Here is a 23,066-nt window from a genome sequence, read left to right as displayed (position 1 = left end):
AACCAATGTCCTGTACAGCCGCAACATGACCTCCCAACTCCTGTACTCAATATTCTGACCAATAAAGGAAACCATACCAAACGCCTTCTTCACTATCCTGTCTACCTGTGACTCTACTTTCAAGGAGCTATGAAACTGCACTTCAAGGTCTCTTTGTTCAGCAACCCTCCCTAGGACCTCACCATTATGTATATAGGCCCTGCTAAGACTTGCTTTCCCAAAATGCAGCACCTTACATTTATCTTACTTAAACTCCATCTGCCACTGCTCAGCCTATTGGCTCATCTGATCAAGATCCCATTATAATCTAAGGTAACCTTCTTTGCTAGGAGAAAATGAGGACTGCAGATGCTGGGGATCAGAGCTTAAAAATGTGTTGCTGGAAAAAAGCAACAGGTCAGGCAGCATCAAAGGAGAAGGAGAATCGTCGGAAGGGCTTATGTCCGAAATGTCGATTCTCGTTCTCCTTTGAAGCTGCCTGACCTGCTGCGCTTTTCCAGCAACACATTTTTAACCTTCTTTGCTATCCACTACACCTCCAATTTTAGTGTCATCTGCAAATTTACTAACTACACCTCTTGTGCTCACACCCAAATCATTTATATAAATGATGAAAAGTAGCAGAAAGCACCTTTGAAGAAAATACAGTCAATTTGTGCACAGAAATTGCCCCAAGTCATGTCACAATGATAATCAGATAATCTGTTTTAGTTGAGGGGTAAATATTGGCCAGGACACCAGGTAGAGCTCCTCCATTTCTTTTTGAAATATTTTTGTGCAAGAGAACAAATAGTCTCATCTTCTCTGGAAGGTTGGACCTCGCTGTAGAATTACACTGGAGCATCAGCTCACATTTTGTACTCAAGTTTCTGCAGGGGGCTCAAACCCACAGGTTTCTAACTGAGCTGCAAGTGTGCTACCAACTGTGCAACAACGGACATAGTCTGTCTACGTCAAAGTGATTGCTTTTCCTTTGAAGCTCAAAGATATTTCTTCAACATGATATAATCCTTCAATGTGGGTTTCAATCAACATCAAAGCAATCATGTTTTCATTGTCTTGTGACAGTGATTCAGCATTACATTAACACACTAATTGTTCAGCAGTTATGGAAAACTCGTTGTTTGCATTCAGTTTACAATGGTTTAAGAGCTCAATCTGTGCATCTTGTTGTGCAGAATGGCAGAATAAAGCACCTTTGAAACTGTTACAGACCACAGAATTTATCTAAAACGATATCAGTATTTCTTTTGACTTTTGCCTCAGTATTTAAATTACAATTAACTATTGGCTGATTTACATTCCTATAAACTACCCTGGAATTTTTTGACTGTGTGTAAGCTATTACAAAAATCCTAACAGTAATTCACCAACTATCCAAGCCACATACCATCCTTACTTGCAACAAAATCTCTGCCCTTTTACTGTGGCTGATTCAAAATCCTGGAACTCTCTTCCTAACCACCACAATGGGAGTTTTGACACCTGCATGCTCAAGAAGGCACTCACCATCACCTCATAAGGGCAATAAATACTGGCCTAGCGAGAAATGCAACATCACAATTGAATTAAAAACAGGTGCGTTTTTCGGCACCAAAGGTGTTTCTCTCTTTTGCAACCCAACCATCTGCTGTCTTCCACTTTGACACTAAAGACAGCTCAGCCTGCTTTGCAGTAAAACACATCACAAAGTGATTCACAGGACTGTTTATCAGTCAAATATGACATCAAGTCACCCAAGGAGTTTTTGGATTGGTGACCAAAAGCTCCATCAGTGAAGTAGATTTCATAGTGTCAGAAAGAAGGCGTGAGTGAGAGATAGGGAAAGACAGAGATATTTTGGCAAAGAATTCCAGAGCTTAGGGCCTGTACACAGCTGAAGGACTCAGCAGATCAGACCTGTGATTAACGCAGCAGGTAAAACGTTCCTCACACATTGCCTCTTGATGAGACTGATGTCATTCCACTGCTGGCAGCAAACAGTAGCACTGATTGTTGTGTGCTTTGCTGACCTTTCCCCACTCAGCTTCTCCCCCTCAGAGGGTTACAGCATGCACCCAAAGGTTGAGCTCATCTTTAGAGCTAAGGCCATGCTGTTCTTGGAAGGCATGCTCCTATGCCACAACTCCATCTTTGCAGTGATGGATATCAGAAGGCAGACATCTGCCAATCTGTCCATCGGCCTGGAGTTCAGGCATAACAAAGTGACAAAAGTCAGGCCAGCATGTTAACAACACCTTGATGTACCCATATGCAGAGTCCCTGACATTGCCCATTGGGTCATGACTGACAATCCTGAGCCTTACTTAGAACAGAAAGGAAAGAGTAGAATGTGGGGCTCCGGATTGTCAGTTATTACCATGTGGGCATCAGCTTTCCTCCTCAGAAGGTTGTGAATTCAAATCCGACTCCAGAATCTTAAAGACAGAAATCTCCTGCTGAAGCTCCAAACTCACACTGAGAGAATGCAATCTGGTCAGAGGTGCCTGTCTTTTGGGCGAGACGTTATGTAAACAATCGTGTGACACTATTTTGACAAACAACAGTGAGTTGTCCTGCTGACCTTGCAAATATCTACACCTTAATTAACATCAGTAAAACACATCTATTTGTGACCACCTTGCTGTTTGCAAGAGATTTGCACAACTCAGCTGCTGCAATTCTTGTTGCAACAAAGATTAACACAAACACTCCACTGGCTGTGGTGAAAGGTGCTACATAATTGCAAGTCCTTTCCTTCTTTCTCAAACAGCCACCTGTCAGCCATAAGTAACACAGAATTCACAACTAAACGAGGTACCGATGGGCTACTGAACTTCCATCCAAAGGAGTCACTTCCTTTCGTAAGAAAAGAGAAGAAATTGTTGGGGTGGGAGCTCAAAACATAACTCATATTAAGCCCCAGCGACACCTTCCAATTCAGTTTAAGATTTTGGGGGATTAAACAATTAAATACATCTTGTTAGAATCATATAACCTTTAAATGGATGTGGGTGCAGACTTATTTGCTAAAGTTATTAGGTGAAAAGAATTTCACTCCTTTACACTTAGTTGACTATAATTCTTAATGTGTTGCTGGAAAAGCACAGCAGGTCAGGCAGCATCCAAGGAGCAGGAGAATCAACATTTCGGGCATAAGCTCTTCTTCAGGAATGAGGAAGGTGTGCCAAGCAGGGTAAGATAAACCTCCAGCAACAGACCTCCCTCTGGATCCTCCACTCCATGCTTGCAGCCATGCGCCGCTACCTACATTCCCTGCAGTCAGCCCTGCCCCAGCTCAGAAAAGTCCCTCCTCCCTACCTTTTATCTTAGCCTGCTTGGCACACCTTCCTCATTCCTGAAGAAGGACTTATGCCCGAAATGTCGATTCTCCTGCTCCTTGGATGCTGCCTGACCTGCAACACATTTTTCAGCTCTGATCTCCAGCATCTGCAGTCCTCACTTTCTCCCATAATTCTTAATGAACACAATGCTTTAGGGATTATTTAAAATATAATGAGTAATACTTTCACATCACATTGAGAGGACTGCGATATTAAATGGGGTTGCTGACATTATGTCATGTCATATGTTACACATGCCACAGTGCCACTCTCTGCACATGCCGCAGTAACACACTGAAGTTACAGTGTTGGTCTACTCTATAAAACCACCCCTGTAACCTGATGCTTTCCCATTCAGGGGCACTACTGTTTAATGGAGCCACTGCATCAGGACTGAAATGTCCAATTGGCCATTCATAGCAGGAGTTTGCAATCCATTATGAAAAACTCCTTTGTTCCCATAATTGCTGAGAGTGCCTCTATAAATGACATCATTGATGTTGGCTGGGGTGATGAAACAATCACCAGATGGAAAAGTCAATTTACTGATGTTTAACAGCCTCTGAAAAGATAACAGGGACAATTTAAAGTCTGACACTCCCAAGGAAGAATTTCACACACAGGGAGCTGGACATCCCATTACCCAAGCAGTTAACAACCAGGCAACAAGGCTAGGTTTCCATTGTTGCCAAAGCTCTGTATGAGCGCCACATGACACGAACTGCACTGGATTGTAAAACCAGCCTAAATAATTATTTAATTTTCTTTCTCTTTCGGGTTGCTACTCTTATGTTTGCGAATATAATATGGATATTTTTCTGCAAGCATGAGAGAGACAAAATACCTTAGAGATGTAAGGTAACAGCAGGCTGCCTACACATTGGGTTCCAGGCGGTAGATTCTGAAAGTAAACAAAAAAAACACATTATTAGACACTTATTACTGTCAGTGTTCAAATGTCATTTGCATAAAGAGCTGGAATTTTGACTAAAGCTTGGGAGAAGGATCCCCTGGAAGTCACCAGTGACAAACTGAAACATGCAACACACACACTCTTTCCGTGAGATCTCAACACTGGGTTATTTTACCGAGTCCCAGCACAAAGCAAATTCTGCACTTCTCAGCATCCCTTGAAACTACCCCCAGTACACGAAAGACATTCATTGTTTATCAAATGCTGCTTAGGAATGAATAAAGAACAGAAGCAACTAATAGTAAAGCACTTAGTTTTAATTGACTCTAAATGAGCCTCAGTACTTGTGCTGTGGTTACAATTTATACACAAATCGTGTAACCACCTTGCACTTGGGGAAAATCTCACAAAGTGATGAAAGGATTGGTATTTATGTAGGACCTTTCACAACCTGAGGGCATCCCAAAGCACATCTCAGCCAGTTACATACTTGTCGAAATCTCATCACCATTATAATATAGGAAACGCATCAGTGAATTTTCAGCAAGTTCAAAAAAAAGTACAAGAACCTGATCATTCTTTTGCACAGAGCTATTGCACTTCAATTATCTTAGTTAATCAGATCAAAATGAAGGAGCACCATTTGGTATGGCCACTTGGAGGATACTGCATACAATTCTGGCTGCCCTTTTATAGGAAAAAGGTTGTTAAACTTGAAAGGGTGCAGAAAAAATTTACAAGGATGTTGCTGGGACTGGAGGGTTTGAGTTAGAGTCAAAGGTTGAATAGACTGAGGCTATTTTCCCTGGAACTTTGGAGGCCGAGGCGTGACCTTATAGAGGTTTATAAAATCATGAGGGGTATGTACAAGGTGAATTGTCAAGGTCTTTTTCCAAGGATGGGGAGTCCAAAATCAGAGGGCATATGTTTGAGGTGAGAGGGGAAAAATTTATAAAGGACCTGAGGGATAACCTTTTCATGCAGTGTGGTGCTTGAATGGAACGAGCTGCCAGGGAAAGTAGTGGAGGCTCATACGATTACAATTAGAACATTTGAAAGGCATCTGGATGATGTATGAACAGAAAGGTTCAGAGGGGTATGGATCAATGGGATGAGGTCAAGTTGGCGTGTCTGGTAAGTGCAGATGATTTGGATGGAATGGTCTGTTTTTGTGCCATATGACCCTCTGAATTTATCAATTTTAGTCACATTGCCTAAGGACAAATATTGATCAAGAGGAATATATTCTCTTTTCTGCTTCAAAAAGAAGTGCTGTGGGACCATCCACTTGAGGAGCGTAGACAGAGCAATGATTTAACGTTTCATCTCCGAGGTGGCAGGTGTCTGACAATGCAGCACTCCTCCAAAACTGTTTTTGTGTCTGGATTTTTATGTTCAAGACAAAAAAAATTGCAGATGCTGGAATCCAAAGTAGACAAGCAGGAGGCTGGAAGAACACGGCAAGCCAAGCAGCATCTTGGTGAGAATTCCAAGGTTCTTCAGAGATGGAGGTGGAGGCCGGGGGAGCTGCAGATTGGGGGGTGAGGGGGGCGGTGTGTGTGTGTGTGGTGGTGAAGGGTTATGAGTGATGAGAGGGGCGGAGTGATGAAGTACTGATAAGTGAACACATGTGGTAGGTACAACTTGGTAGGTTGATAGGAAGAATTAATCCGGTTGGTAGCTAGAAGGTGGGGTTGGTTGGAGTGAGGAAAGGGATGGGATGGGACTAGAAAGGGAGACAGGGATAGGTAGGAAGGTTATTTGAAATTGGAGAACTCAATGTTAACTCCTCCAGGCTATAGGCTGAAGATGAGGGGGAAGATGAGGCACTGTTGTTCCAATGTGCAGTCTGATTCACTCAGTAATGGAGGAGGCCAAGGATGGTCATGTTGGAAAGAGAAAGGCAGAGAGGGGCAGGAGGGGAAGATGTTTGTGGTGGTGGGGTCTAGTTGGAGTTGGCAGAAGTGTTTGAAGATAACACATTTAATGCGTAAGCTGGTGTGGTGGAAAGTGAGAACAAGGGGTACCTGTCTTTATTATGTTTAGATGGTGGAGGGGTTTCGAGCGGGAAATTGAGGAGGAGCGGTAGAGGGCTGTCTGGATGATGGGGGTGGGAAAGCCAAATGAATAAAACCAGTGGACATCTGGGACCTGACATTTCCTTGTCAGAGCAAATACGACGGAGACAGAGCAATTAGGAAAATGGGATGGAGTTTTTGCAGAATATGGGGTGGGAGGAGGTGTAGTCCAGGTATGGCAGTTTGTGGGTTTGTACCAAATTATCAGTCTGTCGCCAGAGATGGAAAAGGAAAGGTCAAGGAAGGGGAGGGAGGTGTCCGAGATACACTATGTGAACTTAAGGGCAGGGTGAAAATTGGTGGCAAAGTCAATGAGCTGCTCCAGTTGAGCCTGGGTGCAGGATACAGCCATCAATGTAATGGGTGCAAGAGTTGGGGAACAGTACCTGCGTCATGTACTGAAGTGAGACTATTCAACATGGCCGACAAAGAGACAGCCGTAGCTAGGGCCCATGCGAGTGCTCATGGGAAAAGTTGAAGAAAACGTTGTTGAGGCTGAGGACTAATGTGGCAAGGAGGAGGAGGGTATTGGTGGAGGGGGACTGGATTTTTGTGTTCAGCTGTCAGGAATGGGACTTGAACTCTCAATCTTTGGATTCAGAAGTGAAAGTGCAGCAAGCTGAGCTGCAACTAACACAAGAATAATAGTTTTTCTACCCACTATTTTGGCTGCGAATGTCTCATTGCTGAAGGGAACCAAATTTACTACCAGATTGGTTGGTTATGTTAAAAAGCAGTTTATTCGTCTTACCACATTTACTCAAAGTTGTGCTTGATTTGTTCTGATTAACACAATGCAGTCCACTCAGAGGTTTCCCCTCTCAGTACTTAATTAGCCGTGAATAAGAAAGGCACTGCAAAAGATGCAACCCTTTCTTCTCTTTGCAACTTTGCAAGTTGAGATGAATCAAATGCACTCTCCAGTTTTTGCCTACATGCATTTGTGTTTCTCAGTGAAACTGCTGGGCACCAAGCGTAATATATTGGTGCAATTGACTGTTAAAAGATTGTCTTTTTTTCCTTAATTGCAATATAATACTTTTTTAGAAAATAGAGAGCAGAAAGAGATGCCCTCAATTACAACTGAACCAAAATGAGATGTTGGTTAAACAAGAAGGAAGATCTGTGGGGAGTATTTCCTGTGCAAACTACCACACCCAGTACTAGCTGAAAGAAATTCATGCAGGCACAGGTAACAGGTTGACACTGAATATTTTTAATATTTTATTTCAGTGCCATTTTCTGTCTAGTCTTTATTACATCCGTTAAAACCTCATAGCACACAAAGACCATTCAGTCTCTGAGAAAAGGTAAAAACAATGACTGCAGATGCTGGAAATCAGATTCTGGATTAGTGGTGCTGGAAGAGCCAAGCAGGTCAGGCAGCATCCGAGGAGCAGTAAAATCGATATTTCGGGCAAAAGCCCTTCAAGATAAAATCCAAATAATAGAGTCCGTTCCAGCATTTACCCCACAAGGTAAAAATTGAATATGCCCCAATGCCTTCAAAAGTCATCTGGAATGTGATTCTATCAGCCTTTCATGATGTGCATTCCAGATCTCAACAATACTCTGTGTGAAGGAATTTCTCAAATCTTCATTTGTTCTTTTGACAGTGACTTCAAATCTATAACCCCTGCTTAGTTACCAACATGCCAAAGGAAGTGGTTACTCTTGCTTGTTCTATCAAAACCTTTCATGATGTTGAACATGTGTATGAGCTCTTTCATTCATCATCTGTAAAGTAAGCAATATGAGCCTGTGGGGTGGCACAGTGGTTAGCAATACAGCCTCACAGCACGACAGGCAGCTCATAGCAAACAAAGATATACAGATCATAGAGTGCTTGGACAGAGCCAAACATTCAAAGTTGTAGCTATATAGGAAGTGCACAAAGCAAGATCATTATTTGAAGTTAGAGTGGCCCAAACAGCAGTCTAATAAGAGCAAGGAAGAAGCTGTTCTTGAATCTGTTAGTTCCTGTTATTCATTCTGGTAACCCTCTTCAGTTCCCTATGCGAGGCTTTGACATCCTTCTTGAAGTCATGCCCTGAATTGTGCATTGTGCTTTAGCTCACATAACTGACAAGTGTTTCATAGTTGTTTCCATATTTTTTTCATTCAATGGCTCAACCTGCAATGTGCAACAATTTAAGTTGTGTGTCTTACACAGGGGTTGCAATGCTTGAACAGAAATGTGGGCACTGCAAGGGGTAGACTATTCTATTCCCCTCTCAGACTCCATTTTTATTTAATGCTGTGCCTCTCTCCCTCATCTTTGATGTTATTGCATTGTCCTTCACAGGGTTTGCATGTAAATTAGTCAGGGTTAGAGTGGTGCTGGAAAAACACAGCAGTTCAGGCAGCATCCGAGGAGCAGTAAAATCAAAGTTTCAGGCAAAATTCCCCTTCATCAGGAATACAGGCAGAGAGCCTGAAGGGTTGAGAGATAAGTGAGAGGAGAGTGGGGTGGGGAGAAAGTAGCAGAGAGTACAATAGGTGAATGGGGGAGGGGATGAAGGTGATAGGTGGAAAAGAAGATAGGCAGGTAGGACAATCATGGGGACAGTACTGAGCTGGAAGTTTGGAACTGGGGGTGAGGTGGGGGAAGGGGAAATGAGGAAACTGTTGAAGTCCACATTGATGCCCTGGGGTTGAAGTGTTCCGAGGCGGAAGATGAGGCGTTCTTCCTCCAGGCGTCTGGTGGTGAGAGAGCAGCAGTGAAGGAGGCCCAGGACCTCCATGTCCTCGGCAGAGTGGGAGGGGGAGTTGAAATGTTGTGCCACAGGACGGTGTGGTTGATTGGTGCAGGTGTCCCGGAGATGTTCCCTAAAGCGCTCTGCTAGGAGGCGTCCAGTCTCCCCAATGTAGAGGAGACCGCATCGGGAGCAACGGATACAATAAATGATATTAGTGGATGTGGAAGGCTCCTTTGGGGCCTTGGATGGAGGTGAGGGAGGAGGTGTGGGCGCAGGTTTTGCAATTCCTGCGATGGCAGGGGAAGGTGCCAGGATGGGAGGGTGGATTGTAGGGGGGGCATGGACCTGACCAGGGACTACCGAGGACACGGAGGTCCTGGGCCTCCTTCACCGCCGCTCCCTCACCACCAGACGCCTGGAGGAAGAACGCCTCATCTTCCGCCTCGGAACACTTCAACCGCAGGGCATCAATGTGGACTTCAACAGTTCCCTCATTTCCCCTTCCCCCACCTCACCTCAGTTCCAAACTTCCAGCTCAGCACTGTCCCATGACTTGTCCTACCTGCCTATCACCTTCATCCCCTCCCCCACTCACCTATTGTACTCAATGCTACTTTCTCCCCACCCCCACCCCCACCCTCCTCTCACTTATCTCCCCACCCTTCAGGCTCTCTGCCTGTATTCCTGATGAAGGGCTTTTGCCTGAAACGTCGATTTTACTGCTCCTCGGACGCTGCCTGAACTGCTGTGTTTTTCCAGCACCACTCTAATCTAGACTCTGGTTTCCAGCATCTGCAGTCATTGTTTTTACCTATGTAAATTAGTCAGTAAATTAGTCATTACCATGAGTGATTTGGTGACGAAAAAAAAAGCTGCTCAATTTTGTGATAACATTTTCAGATATATTTTAAGACGACAAGAGTTGCCAGAGGACTCTAAAGTTTAGATTAGATTCCCTCCAATGTGGAAACAGGCCCTTTGATCCAACCAGTCCACACCGCCCCTCTGAAGAGTAACCCATCCAGACCTATTTCCCTCTGACTAATGCACCTAACAGAACGGGCAATTTAGCATGGCCAATCCACCTGACCTACACATCTTTGGACTGTGGGAGGAAACCAGAGCACCCAGCGGAAACCCACGCAGACACAGGGAGAATGTGCAAACTCCACACAGTCAGTCGCCAGAGGCTGGAATCGAACCTGGAACCCTGGTGATGTGAGGCAGCAGTGCTAACCACTGAGCCATGCAGGAGCAATGACACTACCTCTGGGGCAGGACGCCAGCATTTAAATCCCACTAGATCTAGAGATGTATAATAACTGAAGTGGTGACTAAAAAATATCAAGGCATAAATTGCCAGACTCCGAAGGGACAACTATTGACTTTGTATACCTGCCAATTTCATTCTTGCTGAATTTTTACCATTTATGTTTGGGGAGGCAATGGCCTGGTGGTATTATTGCTAGGACTGTTAATCCAGAGACCCAGATCATTTTCTGGGGACCTGCGTTTGAATCCCGCAAATGCAAATGACGGAATTTGAATTTTAAAATAAGTCTGAAATTAAGAGTCTACTGATGACCATGAATGCATTGCTGATTGATGGGAAAACCTCTCTGGTTCACTAATGTCCTTCCCCGAAGGAAACTGCCATCCTTACCTGGTCCGGCCTACATGTGACTCCAGACCCACATCAACATGGTTGACTCTTAACGCTCTCTGGGCAATTAGGGATGGGCAGGATATATTGCCCGAGCCAGCGATACCCTTATCCCATGAATGGATAAAAAAAAAGCTCCTACAACCCAATCAGATGCCACACCTCAGGCAAAACCAAAACACAGAGGTGTTACCTAAGACATCCACTGAACCTTCTCAAGACCACACTTGAACTATTATCAAGAATCCTGGGCTTCACGTTATGAAAATTATTTTGAGGCAACAATGGAAGGTGCAAATGAAAACGTACTAGAATGACAGCAGAACAGAGGTATTATAATCACCCAGAAGAGATTTAACAAGCTGGGGTTCTTCCCTAACTTTCACTTTGTCTGAATTCTCTCTCGCCCGAAGCTGCTGCACAATGGGTCTTCAACTTTTTGTCCAATATTCCAATATTTTCTACCACCAAAATACAGTCTGTGAGACAGCCCTCCAATTTTGGCACAAACCCTAGATAACAGTGAGGACGACTTTGCAGGGTCGATGAGGCTGGGACTTCAAAACAAAAAGTTGTTTCAATTCACTTGTAGGTTGTGGACTTCACTGGTTGGCCAGCATTTATTGATTATCCCTAGTTGCCTTTGAGAAGGTGGCAATGAGCTGCCTTCTTAAACTGCTGCAGTCCACGTGCAGCAGTTTGACCTGCAATGAAGGGAATTCCAGGATGCTGACCCAGAGATTGTCATTGCTAATGTTGTATCTGCTGCAAAGGTTGATGCCAGGGGTCAGTTCTGGTTCATTCCTTTCTTGAGACTTTTTTTTGCAGATGTATACAACTTTGCTACACTATTTGAGAAGGCAGTTGACAGTCAACCACATCACTATAGTGTCTGGAGTCACAGGTAGGCCAGACTATGTCAGGATGTCAGCTTTCCTTCCCTAAATGACATGAATGAACTCAATGAGATTTTTACAACTATTCCTGGCCATCATTAGATTTTTAAATTTAATTTGAGTTCCACAATCTGCCATGGTGGGATCTGAATCTATGTCCCCAGAACATCACCAAAATTTCTGAAATGCTACTCCAGCAATAATAGCACCATGCCATCACCTCCTCAGCGACAAAACTCTGTGACAGCAGCTTTTTTAAATGTAAAGATGCTGTGAACCATATGCAATCTCACTCACACTCACAACCACTTGCGAGCAGAGCTTGCAAGATCCGGGTCAACGTGAAAGAGTAAATCAAACAAACATTCATTTGTTTTATACTCTTAAGGTATAATTTTGATTAAGCAAGGGCAGCAAAAATATTTCTGTCTGCTGAAAGTGTTGAATTATCTTTGACATAAATGGTTCCAGGACTGTTGGCAGAAGGGGAGGAATTCCTCAGAGTTGTTCAACTGATTAGAAACCACAGTAAAACAGCAAGGCTTGCAGCTGTAACCAGAACAATTACTCATTACCCACAACTGTACTGTAACCCAGAGTAATGTGGAAGTTAATTCCTTGCTCTCTCTGTATGTGTTTGTTTGTGTGAGTGAGTGCAAAAAGTGGAGGAGGTTGCATTTACACTGGATCAAGAGATGATCCTTTCGAAGGTCAGCTGACAGTCTACAATAATGTCCTCGGATAACATCTCTTAACCACTTCCTGAAACACAATGAAGATGGACCTGATGGCATGAGAATCTGTTCAGGAACTATTGTTGAAGCTTTTAAAACAAACCAGCAAGTCTCAGTGAGCTGAAAGGTAAAAATGAAGCCAGTTCTAGGTGCAGCAGCAGACACTTCAAAGCATTAACAGTGAAGGGCTGAGCCTGGGATATGGTGGTTCTGGTTTTTAAATGAGGTCCGCTGCCTGAGATGTTCTCACAAACCCTTCCCTCAGCCCTTTACCCTGATCTTCATTCATTCTGTGCCAGGTGGGCCAGAGTGGAAGTTCTACACTTCTGTAACTTCGGAAGCAGAGTGAAGAGAAAAAAGGGGAAGTATTTGAATGATGGGAACTGAAGCGTAGCAAAACCATCAACTTCCTAAGCTCAATCTTCTTCCAAAACACATGCTGTATCAGACAAAATCGAAGTTTGTTCATGCAGGTTCTCTTGGATCTCATCAGTAACAAGGGCCAGATTTGGGCTGTGCATGCTGAGATAGTTGGGATGGAGCTCATACTGGAGCTCTATTATTGGCTAAACCGCCATGAGTCTATCTTGAGCTCCTGAGAGTGTTTGAGGGCAGGATTGCACTTGTCTGTTTTTACTCTTGGAATAGCCTGCAACCACCTCCTCACCAAGAAATTGTGGTCACTTGCCCAAGAAGCCAGAGGTCAACTTAAAACTATGAAATAAGGGAGGATTTTGAAATTATTAAAATAACGTCAGTGATCAGAGAACAGACCATAAAGCTACTACAGATCTTGAGTTATCAGGATTCTAGGGAGAACACTTCTGCCTGCTAGTCTTTCATTCCACACTTAAATTCATCTCAGCATGAAAATGAAACCAAAACCTGTTCTTAGTTGTTGATATCCAGTACTTTATAAATGAAATAAATCCCACAAATGATCATATTTTTTCACCCTGTTGCCACCCTTTCTCTTCAAATGGATTCTTTGTGGTGATATGCTTTAGACCTATCAGCCCTTTGCCCAACATTGCTGTGTTCCCCGGAGGTAGGCAACTTGAATGCCCATCTAATCGTCTAAGGAGAGGTGTCGGCAGATTACCATTCAGTGTCACCTCCCAGTGGCATTCAAACCATAGTTAGGAGCTCATCGAGTAATAATGTGCCCACATCAGATGCCACTGTGGTACTCCACAGAAACTTCAGCAAAATACAGAAACTAAAAGCATATGTGTCTGTAGGTTTTCCCCACCCCCTCTCTTGCATTCCTCAAAGAAATTTCTTGTCACCACGTGATCCATATATGGTAATACAGACATTATGTTACACTTACTGGAACAGTAATTCAGAAGTCCAGAACAATGTTAATAAGCTGACCACGGTGTATTAAAAAAAGGAATTGAAATCTTGTAAAAGTTATTAATTAAAAAGTGAAGCCTTCAGATATATTTAAAACCCAGCCTGTTCAGAGAAAGGAGTCTGCTGATGTATATATCTAATTCCTCATCTACATTCTTTACACTCAACTGCCCTCTGAAGTTGATGAGTGAGGTATCTACTGGCTAAAATAGCAGACAGGGCAGTGGGGGAATGGACATCAAATCTTGGCTTTGCCTGTGATGCTCAAATCCCAAATGTCAATAGAGACATTTCAGCTCAGTCCAATGTGCAGATTGCAGGAAAAAAAAATGGAATCCTAATTCTTGAGAGGAGAAGGAGTTATGTTTCAGACTGTGTCAAAGTCAGTCCTAATTCAGAAACCCCGAACAGACCAGGGCAACCAAAACAAAAATAAACAATCAAGTCTCCATCGGTCAGAAGGTTTTGAGTGACTTTTGGGATGTGAACCCAGTGGTGTTGATTGTGAGATAGGTGTGTGCCATGTAAGGAGAAAGGCAGCTTTGCTCACAAGATGTTTGAGAATTGCTAGAACAGGTAGTTTCCAACTGTGAACAACACTTGGACTTAAGCCAAGGTTCAGGGAGTTTATCATATTATTATTTAGTTTCACTTGTTAAGAATGCTGGCAGATATTGAAATCAATCTCATTTGCATCTCCTATATTTCAACATGGTCCGTTCAAGTGAGTCATCCCTGAAAAAAAGTGCTCACCTGACACTTATTAATTCTTTTCATTTCAACTTGCAGTTTCATAAAGGCACAGGGAAAATTTCTTTGCTGCTGCTAGGAATGTCAGTTTATAAAATTAATTCTTCAGTGTTCATAGATATGTACTTGCCAGCAGATATCTGATTTTTAATTGTGATTGTAGCTAAAACAAACAGATTTGAAACAGATTAAGTACTGAGCACCATTCATAATCACAACAGGACAGGAGACTGGCCCATTGAAACAACAGTGTCACTGTAATATCAGTGACCCAAACTTTTGTGAAAAATATTCCCCCAAAAACTCCAGAAACAGATTGTGCTGTTTGCTTAGTGAATACATTTAGTGATGCCTCCCTTTCTTGTGCTGAAATTTAGCCCTTTTTGGTTTGAGTGTGCTGATTTGTGTTAGTCTGTTGTCACTAAGGGTCTGAATGCCTCTGGCACCTTGTCCACCTTCACCTGTTGGATCTCAAAGAAATCAATGGGGGTCAGCTACCTGAGCAAAAGAGAAGTCACCACCATTCTTGGTCCCTGACCTCATCTAATAGATACCGAGTACAAAATTTCCAAAAGGGGTCGAGGACAGTGATTAGGATTGGTATCATCAACCATTTCATTCCTCCTGGCATGGCTACAGAGGAGATAAGCTAATACAAGGTCACACCCACGTTCAAAGGCCTATACTGTACTGAGCCTATAATACCCAAAGCACCTGTGCTTGGATACAAGCGTTTTTCTTCTAACAGTAATTTGTCAGAAAACTATGGTGGCCTGTCTGCATGTTCAGCACTTCAAAGCTGAAATCCTGAACAGCGAGCAGATTAAAAAAAAGAGAGGATACACCAAAGAGCTTTGATCACATGAGATTTCACTTTCCTACGTAGGATGTGCTTGCAAACTGATTGTGATTGTGAGTACTATAATTATCTATTGCAGTGGTTGAGTTGGTGTTTGAATAAGAGAGGCTTTTAGTTACTTACAAAACACGTTTCATTGAGCAGCCATTTGTTACACACCAAAAATGTTTCTCTCCAGTTCTGAGGCAGTCAAATACAATTGGTGCTTTGATAGCAAGCATGTTGTGGGATGTGTAAAAAAGTAGCAACAGGAATTTTATCTCCTGACCTAACATTATTTTAGAAAACTCACATGGTCTCTGGATGTAAAACAATGAAACTGGTAGGTCTGTTAAACTCCAATCGTGTAGGTTTCAAATATCAAACCAGAGAGAAGATTTACTGATGAGATGATATTCTGATTTTAAAATCAGTGGCAGATAAACTAAGACACTGAAATACCAGTCACTCTCATAATATTAGAAAGATATCAGCCAATTTGCTAACAGAATTCCTCAACAAGCAGCAATAAGATAACTGGCTGTGCACCTTGCCTTTTACAGAGTTCACCTTTAAGGAGTGTTCACCGTGTCATTCATGAGAAGTTAATTGTGCCAACAGAACCTCTGGACTGAGTTGCTGCAACTCATTGTCAACAATCCATTCTCAGTGAGTAAATGGTTACTTGAAGGGTCAACGAATTATACACATCAACAATATGCCACGTTCAATCGTGAGTTTGTGTGCTTGCGAGCACGTCTGTGTATGGGTACACTAGTGTATCAATGTTTGCGACTGTGTGTTTGTGATATAGTGTCTGTGACTATTTCACTGTAAATTTGCCATTAACATGAAAAGCAGTGCTAAATCTATCTTGGTGACCTGTGTTACATTGCTCCCAGTTTTCTTTCCTGCTGCCAGTTTTAAATATCGTGCCATTTCCTTTTGCCTATTTTGCAACACCATTTAAGGTGAATTTCTATCATGTAAGCTGATGTGGATTTTGTTGTCATGTCTTATCGAGCCAATAGCTGTATCCACAGTCACCAGCTCAAATTAGTAATAAGCAGTTCAGAAAGACACTAAGGAGTTCTGGAAATGTTCTATACCTTCAGAAGTGGATGGCAGGTGAGATGGAGGAAGGCATAGCAACACGAGAAACAACTTATAAAACTCTGGACCCCAATGTATTTTTCAATAACAGACACTCAGATCCACTTGGAAGTTACGATTACAAATCTACATGTTGAAAATACTACAGTTCACTGTTGGGCAAGACGGGAGGATGCAGTAATAATCCAATTTCACAAGTCTCAACACACTGACTTAATAAATGACTGTACTCAGCACAGAACCTCGCACAAAGAGTTCTCTAATCAGAAAGTCTGACATGGAGTTGACACAGCCCCAGTGTGACTCTGTCCATTTTTGTTTTGATGTGGGTGTCACTAGCTGGCCAGCATTTATTGCTCATCCCTAGCTGCCCTTGAACTGTGAGCCATCTTGGAGGGCAGTTGAGAGTTCGCCACACTGCCTTGGGTCTGGAGTTACATGAAGACCAGACCAGGTGAGGACGACATATTTCATTTCCTAAAAGGATATTAGTGAATCAGATGGGTTTTACAACAATCGGCAATGGAGTCACAGTCACTGTTAGACTCTCAAATCTGGATTCTTAATTCTGGTAATTTTTTAAAAATTGAAATCACCACTACCTGCCATGATAGGACTTTAACCCAGATCTCTGGGACAAGCTGAGTTTCTGCATTAATAATTCAGCAATAATACCACTCGGCCAACACCGGTATCAAACTGGGAGTAAGTTCAAATAGGAATGAATCAAAAGACTTATATTTATAATGCACCTCACAAGACATTGGCTTTTACAGCCAATAAAATATTTCTTGAAGTATGTCATTGTTGTAATGTAAGAAATATGGCAGCCAGAATGTGGCACAGAAAGATCCTAAAAGCAGCTAATGTGTTCAGAAAATTAAATAATCTGTTTTGTTGAACATGACACTATGGATAACTGTTTTGGTCTTAATCATAATACCATGGAATTCCTGACATGTCTTACGAGTGTAGACAATTTAGGATCTTCAGTTTAAGATCTCATCCAAAAGTCAGCAGTGCCAGCACTCCTTTCGTGTCAACTAGACTTTTGTATTCAAGTCTCAGCAGTGAGGATTAAATCCAAATATTTCTGATTGAAAAGCAACAGAGCTAGCTGCACAGTGAACATATAGAAGACAAAAATCTGATTCTAGTTTTCTGATGGACCGTCACCCCAGAAAATGAAAGATTCCAATGTTACACTGATCAGCACAATTTGAAACTCATCTTGTACACTCCTCTTTATGTTTATCACTCACCCTTTTCCCAACTGAGATTGGGGCCGAACAGTGACATTTCACAATCAGATGCAGCACTCGCGAGTGACTGTCAGTGAATTGTCACCACTCATTCTCCTATTCATACAAACTGCAGCAAGAATCCTAATTTATAAACCTCTCTCCAAAACTAATCGTCTTTGGAACCAATGTATTACCGACCAAAGGTTAATTTACCAGAGGTAGAGCGCTTGCACTGAAAGCGCAACATCTTCTTGCTATCTTAAAGTGTTCCACAGCCAGTGCAGTAAATGTTGCTGTAAGATATTGCCAGCACTGAATTGGTGCAGAGAAAGATCCCACCTCAAGAAAACAAAGTAAGCGATTGGCTTTAGTGTTTTGTTGTCCATATTTTTTAAATGGTAATTTAAAATGTAAAGTTGAATATTATGATTAAACCTCACCATGCTTATTTAGGTATCACATCACAGCTCCATCATCCCTGCCACTGAAGACAATTGGACAATCTCAATGACAATTGCCCAGAATGGCTTGGACAGATAACGTGATTCCTTTATTCAAACTCAGCTACAATTCTCAAACCTTTTATTTAACAGTTTGAGTCTACCACTTATCTTCTAACTCGCACCAAGTAACTTTCACCCTTCACATGGCACTCACCAACCTATATCGCCTCCTGGTCAGGCAACACCTTCATTTGAACATGCTTATCCTTGTTTTCGAATCCACCGAGGGCTCACCCTTCCTTTACCCCGTGATCTCCTCCAGTCCTGCAACCCCACAATAGCCATACTCCTCTAAATTTTGGCCTGACTTTAACTGTTGCACTTTGACACCAGCCTCAAAACTATTTCTTTAAACCAACCTCTGACTAGGTTCCTCAGTATCTCTTTCATACGGTTTGGTGTCCAGGTTATGTGTGAACTTCCTCAGAACATTTAACTTCATTCAAACTGCTATACAAATACGAGTTGTTGTCGCATGATGGAATCACCATGATGGCTGCAACTGTTCATGTGACACGACAGCTGCCACGTCTCTCAGGTTAACCAGGAATGAAACAATAAACTGGGTTTTGCCAGCAGTACCTGTATTCCGAGCACCATTAAAAATATCTTGTATCTTTCCAAGGGTGTGCACACTTGAAATCTAAGATCAGGTTGTTGCCCAATAACTCAGTGCTGTTAAACAGAAATTGCTGACTAGCTGGAGTCGTGTCACCATTGCAATCAAACAAACTCACGTTAATGGGAAATACTTTCAGATTCAATCACACAATACATGTAATGAAATTCCTTCTGGTCCAGTGCCAGTGTCTGTTTTTCACTGTTCATTTACTGATCACAAACAGAAATTGACCACATCCAGATTCTGAAGTGACCAGATATGGCCAACACCTAGACAGGTCTGCAACTTAATTTCAGATGCAATCTCAGCTTGGACACAATCCTGCGTCTTCAGTGTTGGCTTGGGGATATGTTACTGAATGCCTTATTATTTATTGTGGTTTGCAGTATTGGTCGACAATTGGTTTTGTTTATCCAAAATGAAGGGAGAAGTGTAATATTCTCGCCTTACACTGCGTAGTCAGCTGCCTTCATACAATAGCTTTCTGCATATAAGGTATTTTCCTCTGAGTACACTGAAAATTTGGAGCACTTTGATCGCCATAACTGTTTACTGGTGTGGACCAAACCTTTGTTTCTATGAAAAGAAAATAGTTTGGTCCTTCTAAAGGAAAGTTTCCTCTATTCACAGACAGCTGGTAAGCAGTAGCAGACATGGCATTTTGTCAAACAATTCCAGAATCTGAACTTTGAAGGAAAGCCTGTCTGGTTGAGATTTCTCAATCCTTTCTCAGTTTGAAAACTTTCCCATGGATGTTCTTTCCCTGGAAACTTTTATACCTAAAGTATTTCTCAAGCTCCCTTCAGAAAAGGACTGGGTGCAACATTCAAGCTGGCACCAAACAATTATTTTAAAAACTGATGACATAATTTTATGGCATTTATACTCTCTGCTTTTATTTGTAAAGCCCAGACACTTGCATGTCTTTTTAACAGCCCTCTAAAGTTCACAAAGATTTGTGCATGTGCACTCACAAATATTTTGGTTCCTGCATCCCCCCACTTTCAAAGTGCACAATTAGCTGAATATTGCCAGTCCTCATGAATTACTTCACACTTCCCAATGTTGAATTTCAACAGCCATTTCATCATTCTGTCCATGTTGTCCTCTTTATTTTCTGTACGCTGAGTATCCTATTTGTAAAATATGAACTGTGCCGACTGTATCCAAATTAAGCTTTCATAGTCATTCTTGGGGTACATGACTGCATATTTCCCTCCAATTATTAAAACAATTATTAAAGACTATGCTTTGCTTTCTGCCACTTCAGCAATTTTATACTACACAGTCATCTGTTATCCCATTGTGTTTAACTTGGCAACAAGTCTCTTTTAATGTAACACTAACAATTCCTTTTCAAAGTTTATTCAGACAAGAACACCACCACCCACATCAACCTTCTCCACTAACTTGTTGAAGACCTCAATCAAGTTAGTTGGACATGATTCTCTTCTCACAATTGCGTACTACCTTTCATTTATTACACCATAATTTTTCAAATGCCAAATCATTTTCTCCCTATTTCCTCAAAAAGTTTTCGCAACTCACATCAGGCCGAGTGGCCGAGAATTGCAGGTTTCACACCTCTCTCAAAAAGGAACAGGGAAGTGAAATTTGCAATCCTCAAGTCATGTAGCGCTGAAAGCTGAATTGGCCTGTCATGGCCACAACATCCAGGATTACCACCCTTGCTTCAGCAAATAAATTAAAAAAAGACAAATCATCCTAACTGACCAGAGAATTGTTCCAATGCATGGGATGGCCCTTCAGCCCAGGGTGTTTGTACAGGTTCGCTTAATTAGCATGATAACTTAGTGCCACACTCCTGCCATTCCCCCTTAAGCTTGTACATTGCTCATATTAAAATTATATTATCTATTGCCCCTTTGAATGCTTCAAATGAACTTGGTCCCACCGCACTTCCACGCAGTGTATTCTGGATGCTAATGGCTCACTGAGTGAAAAAGTTCTCTTCTTCAACAGGATGTGCTTCTTTCATGAATAACTTTGGACATTTCCCCCTTGTTCTCAAATTTTCCATTTATCCGCTACCCATCTTTTTTACTGTTATTAGTAGCATCCTCTTGTTTGAAGATACTATTGCTCATTTAACAACACAGCCTGTCCTTTGCTTCCACTAAAAGGTGCTTATAGTTCCCTTTCTTCCCTACATTTCCTTTAACTACACATTTTAATAATTACATGTTTATGAAAAGGCTTCAGTGTTCCTTTATTTGTTACCATATTCTATTTGGCCTCTCTATTTTCTTTAGTTTCTATATTCTTCATTGCAACTGATTATCATTCCCATTTCTGGATTTCGTTGTAATCAGTACACCCTCATACATCTAGGGAATTCTAACTTTGGATGCCCTTCCTTTCTCCCTTTGTGGGAATGTATCTCTGCAAAGGCCTCCCTGTGTTGGTTTACCTGTCAAGACATTGGGCCACGTTCCTTCTCCATTCACTGAAATTAATCCTCATCCAGTTCAGTGCGTTCACATTTCAATTTTCCCTGTCCTTTCCCACAGTTATGCAAAATGGACTGATGTTGTGATTGCTCCCCAGCAATTTTCCATTGAAAAAGAGATTTCGTCCCCTGGTATGCCCCCTTCTCTTCTGGGCTGGGAACACACTGATCAAAAAAATGTTCCTGCCCAAATTTTAGGAACTCCCCATAATTGCATTAATATTTTGGTGGTCTGCAGCTTACAGCTAACCATGTTAGAACACCTGTCTTGTTCATCAATTTGAACCAATAAGATTCTGACTTTGAACTCTCAAGTACATACCCCATTCTCATGCTATCTAATGGATTTTATGAACACTTTTTCCCTCCTTTCATTTCTATTTTATCTGAATATATTGTAACAAGGAATATTAAGCAACTTTTCATCCTCTTGTTGGAGCCATCTCTTCAAAACTGTATTTTTTATGTTGTATTGTATTATTATTCCATGTGGCTACTTGCACATGTATCACATGAACCTTGTATACTCTGCATTTAGACACAAGCATTCTCAATTTAGTCTGCAGTTTTGCGGCTTTCTCTATCTTCCTCACTTTCTTGTTTTGACTTGACATCCATGTTGAAAAAAAAGTTATCCAGAGCCTTGACTTAAATTGGACAAAACCCATTGAGTACAGGAGTTGGGCGGTCATGTTGCAGCTATACAGGACATTGGTTAGGTCACTGTTGGAATATTGTGTGCAATCTGGTCTCCTTCCTATCGGAATGATGTTGTGAAACTTGAAAGAGTTCAGAAAAGTTTTACAAGGATGTTGTCAGGTTTGGAGGATTTGAGCTAAAGGGAGAGGTTGAATAGGCTGGGGCTGTTTTCCCTGGAGCGCGGAGGCTGAGTGGTGACCTCATGGAGGATTATAAAATCATGAGGGGCATGGATAGGATAAATAGACAAAGTCTTTTCCCTGGGGTGAGGGAGTCCAAGAGTAAAGGGCATAGGTTTAGGGTGAGAGGGGAAAGATATAAGAGGGACCAAAGGGGCAACTTTTTCACGCAGAGGGTGGTACATACATGGAATGAGCTGCCAGATGAAGTGGTGGAGGCTGGTACAACTGCAACATTTAAAAGGCATCTGGATGGGTATATGAATAGGAAGGGTTTGGAGGGATGTAGGCCAGGTGCTGACAGGTGGGACGACATTAGGTTGGGATATCTGGTCGGTGTGGACAAGTTGGACCAAAGGGTCTGTTTCTGTGCTGTACACATGATGACTCTAAGTTCTTAACAAAAACAGAAATTGCTGGAAAAGCTCAGCAGGTCGGCAGTATCTGTGAAGAGAAATCAGAGTTAACATTTCAGGGTCCAGTCACCCTTCCTCAGAACAGGAAGGGTCACTGGACTTGAAACTTTATTTCTGATTTCTCTTCACAGATGCTGTCTGACCTGTTGAGCTTTTCCAGCAATTTCTGTTTTTGTTTTTGACTTACAGCATCAACAGTTCTTTTGGTTTACCCTTCAGAACATATTCTTCCATGTTTGAGAAGGGTTACTGGACCCACAACATAAACTCTGCTTTCTCTCCACAGATGCCATCAAATGTGCTGAGTTTTCCCAACAATTTCTGTTTCTATTTCTGATTTCCAGCACCCACAGTTCTTTGGTTCTTTCTCTTAAGTCAAGTTGTTGTTAGGGAGGTGTAATCTTCAGGAGGTTGGTCGGGTGGAGGTGAAGTGAAATGATGAAAAAAAGGTAAGATACATTGTGGCACAGATACTGATATTACTGTGAGATAAAGATAACCTTAAAAAAAAGTCAGATGAGCTGCAACTGTGTCTACTAACATATCAGTGGCAAACGAAAGACTTGT

At 42.0% G+C, this 23,066-nt stretch overlaps 1 protein-coding gene across 2 annotated transcripts in view; it reads right to left on the bottom strand.

Moving 5' to 3' along the window:
* The window catches only part of LOC122543126 (pleckstrin homology domain-containing family A member 2-like), a 111,083-nt gene that overhangs the window by 64,241 nt on the left and 23,776 nt on the right, over positions 1-23,066 (bottom strand). For both annotated transcript variants that reach the window (XM_087984423.1, XM_043681467.2), the window contains exon 3: positions 4,168-4,224. In XM_087984423.1, the coding sequence (XP_087840549.1) occupies positions 4,168-4,224 (57 nt within the window). The remainder of the gene's footprint in view (positions 1-4,167; positions 4,225-23,066) is intronic.

Source organism: Chiloscyllium plagiosum, unplaced genomic scaffold (genome assembly GCF_037043375.1).
Source record: "Chiloscyllium plagiosum isolate Xiang-an unplaced genomic scaffold, Cpla_swu_hap1 HiC_scaffold_48, whole genome shotgun sequence".
Taxonomy (NCBI): domain Eukaryota; kingdom Metazoa; phylum Chordata; class Chondrichthyes; order Orectolobiformes; family Hemiscylliidae; genus Chiloscyllium; species Chiloscyllium plagiosum.
Note: the sequence above shows the minus strand (reverse complement) of the source record. Positions and strands in the feature narration are given on the sequence as shown.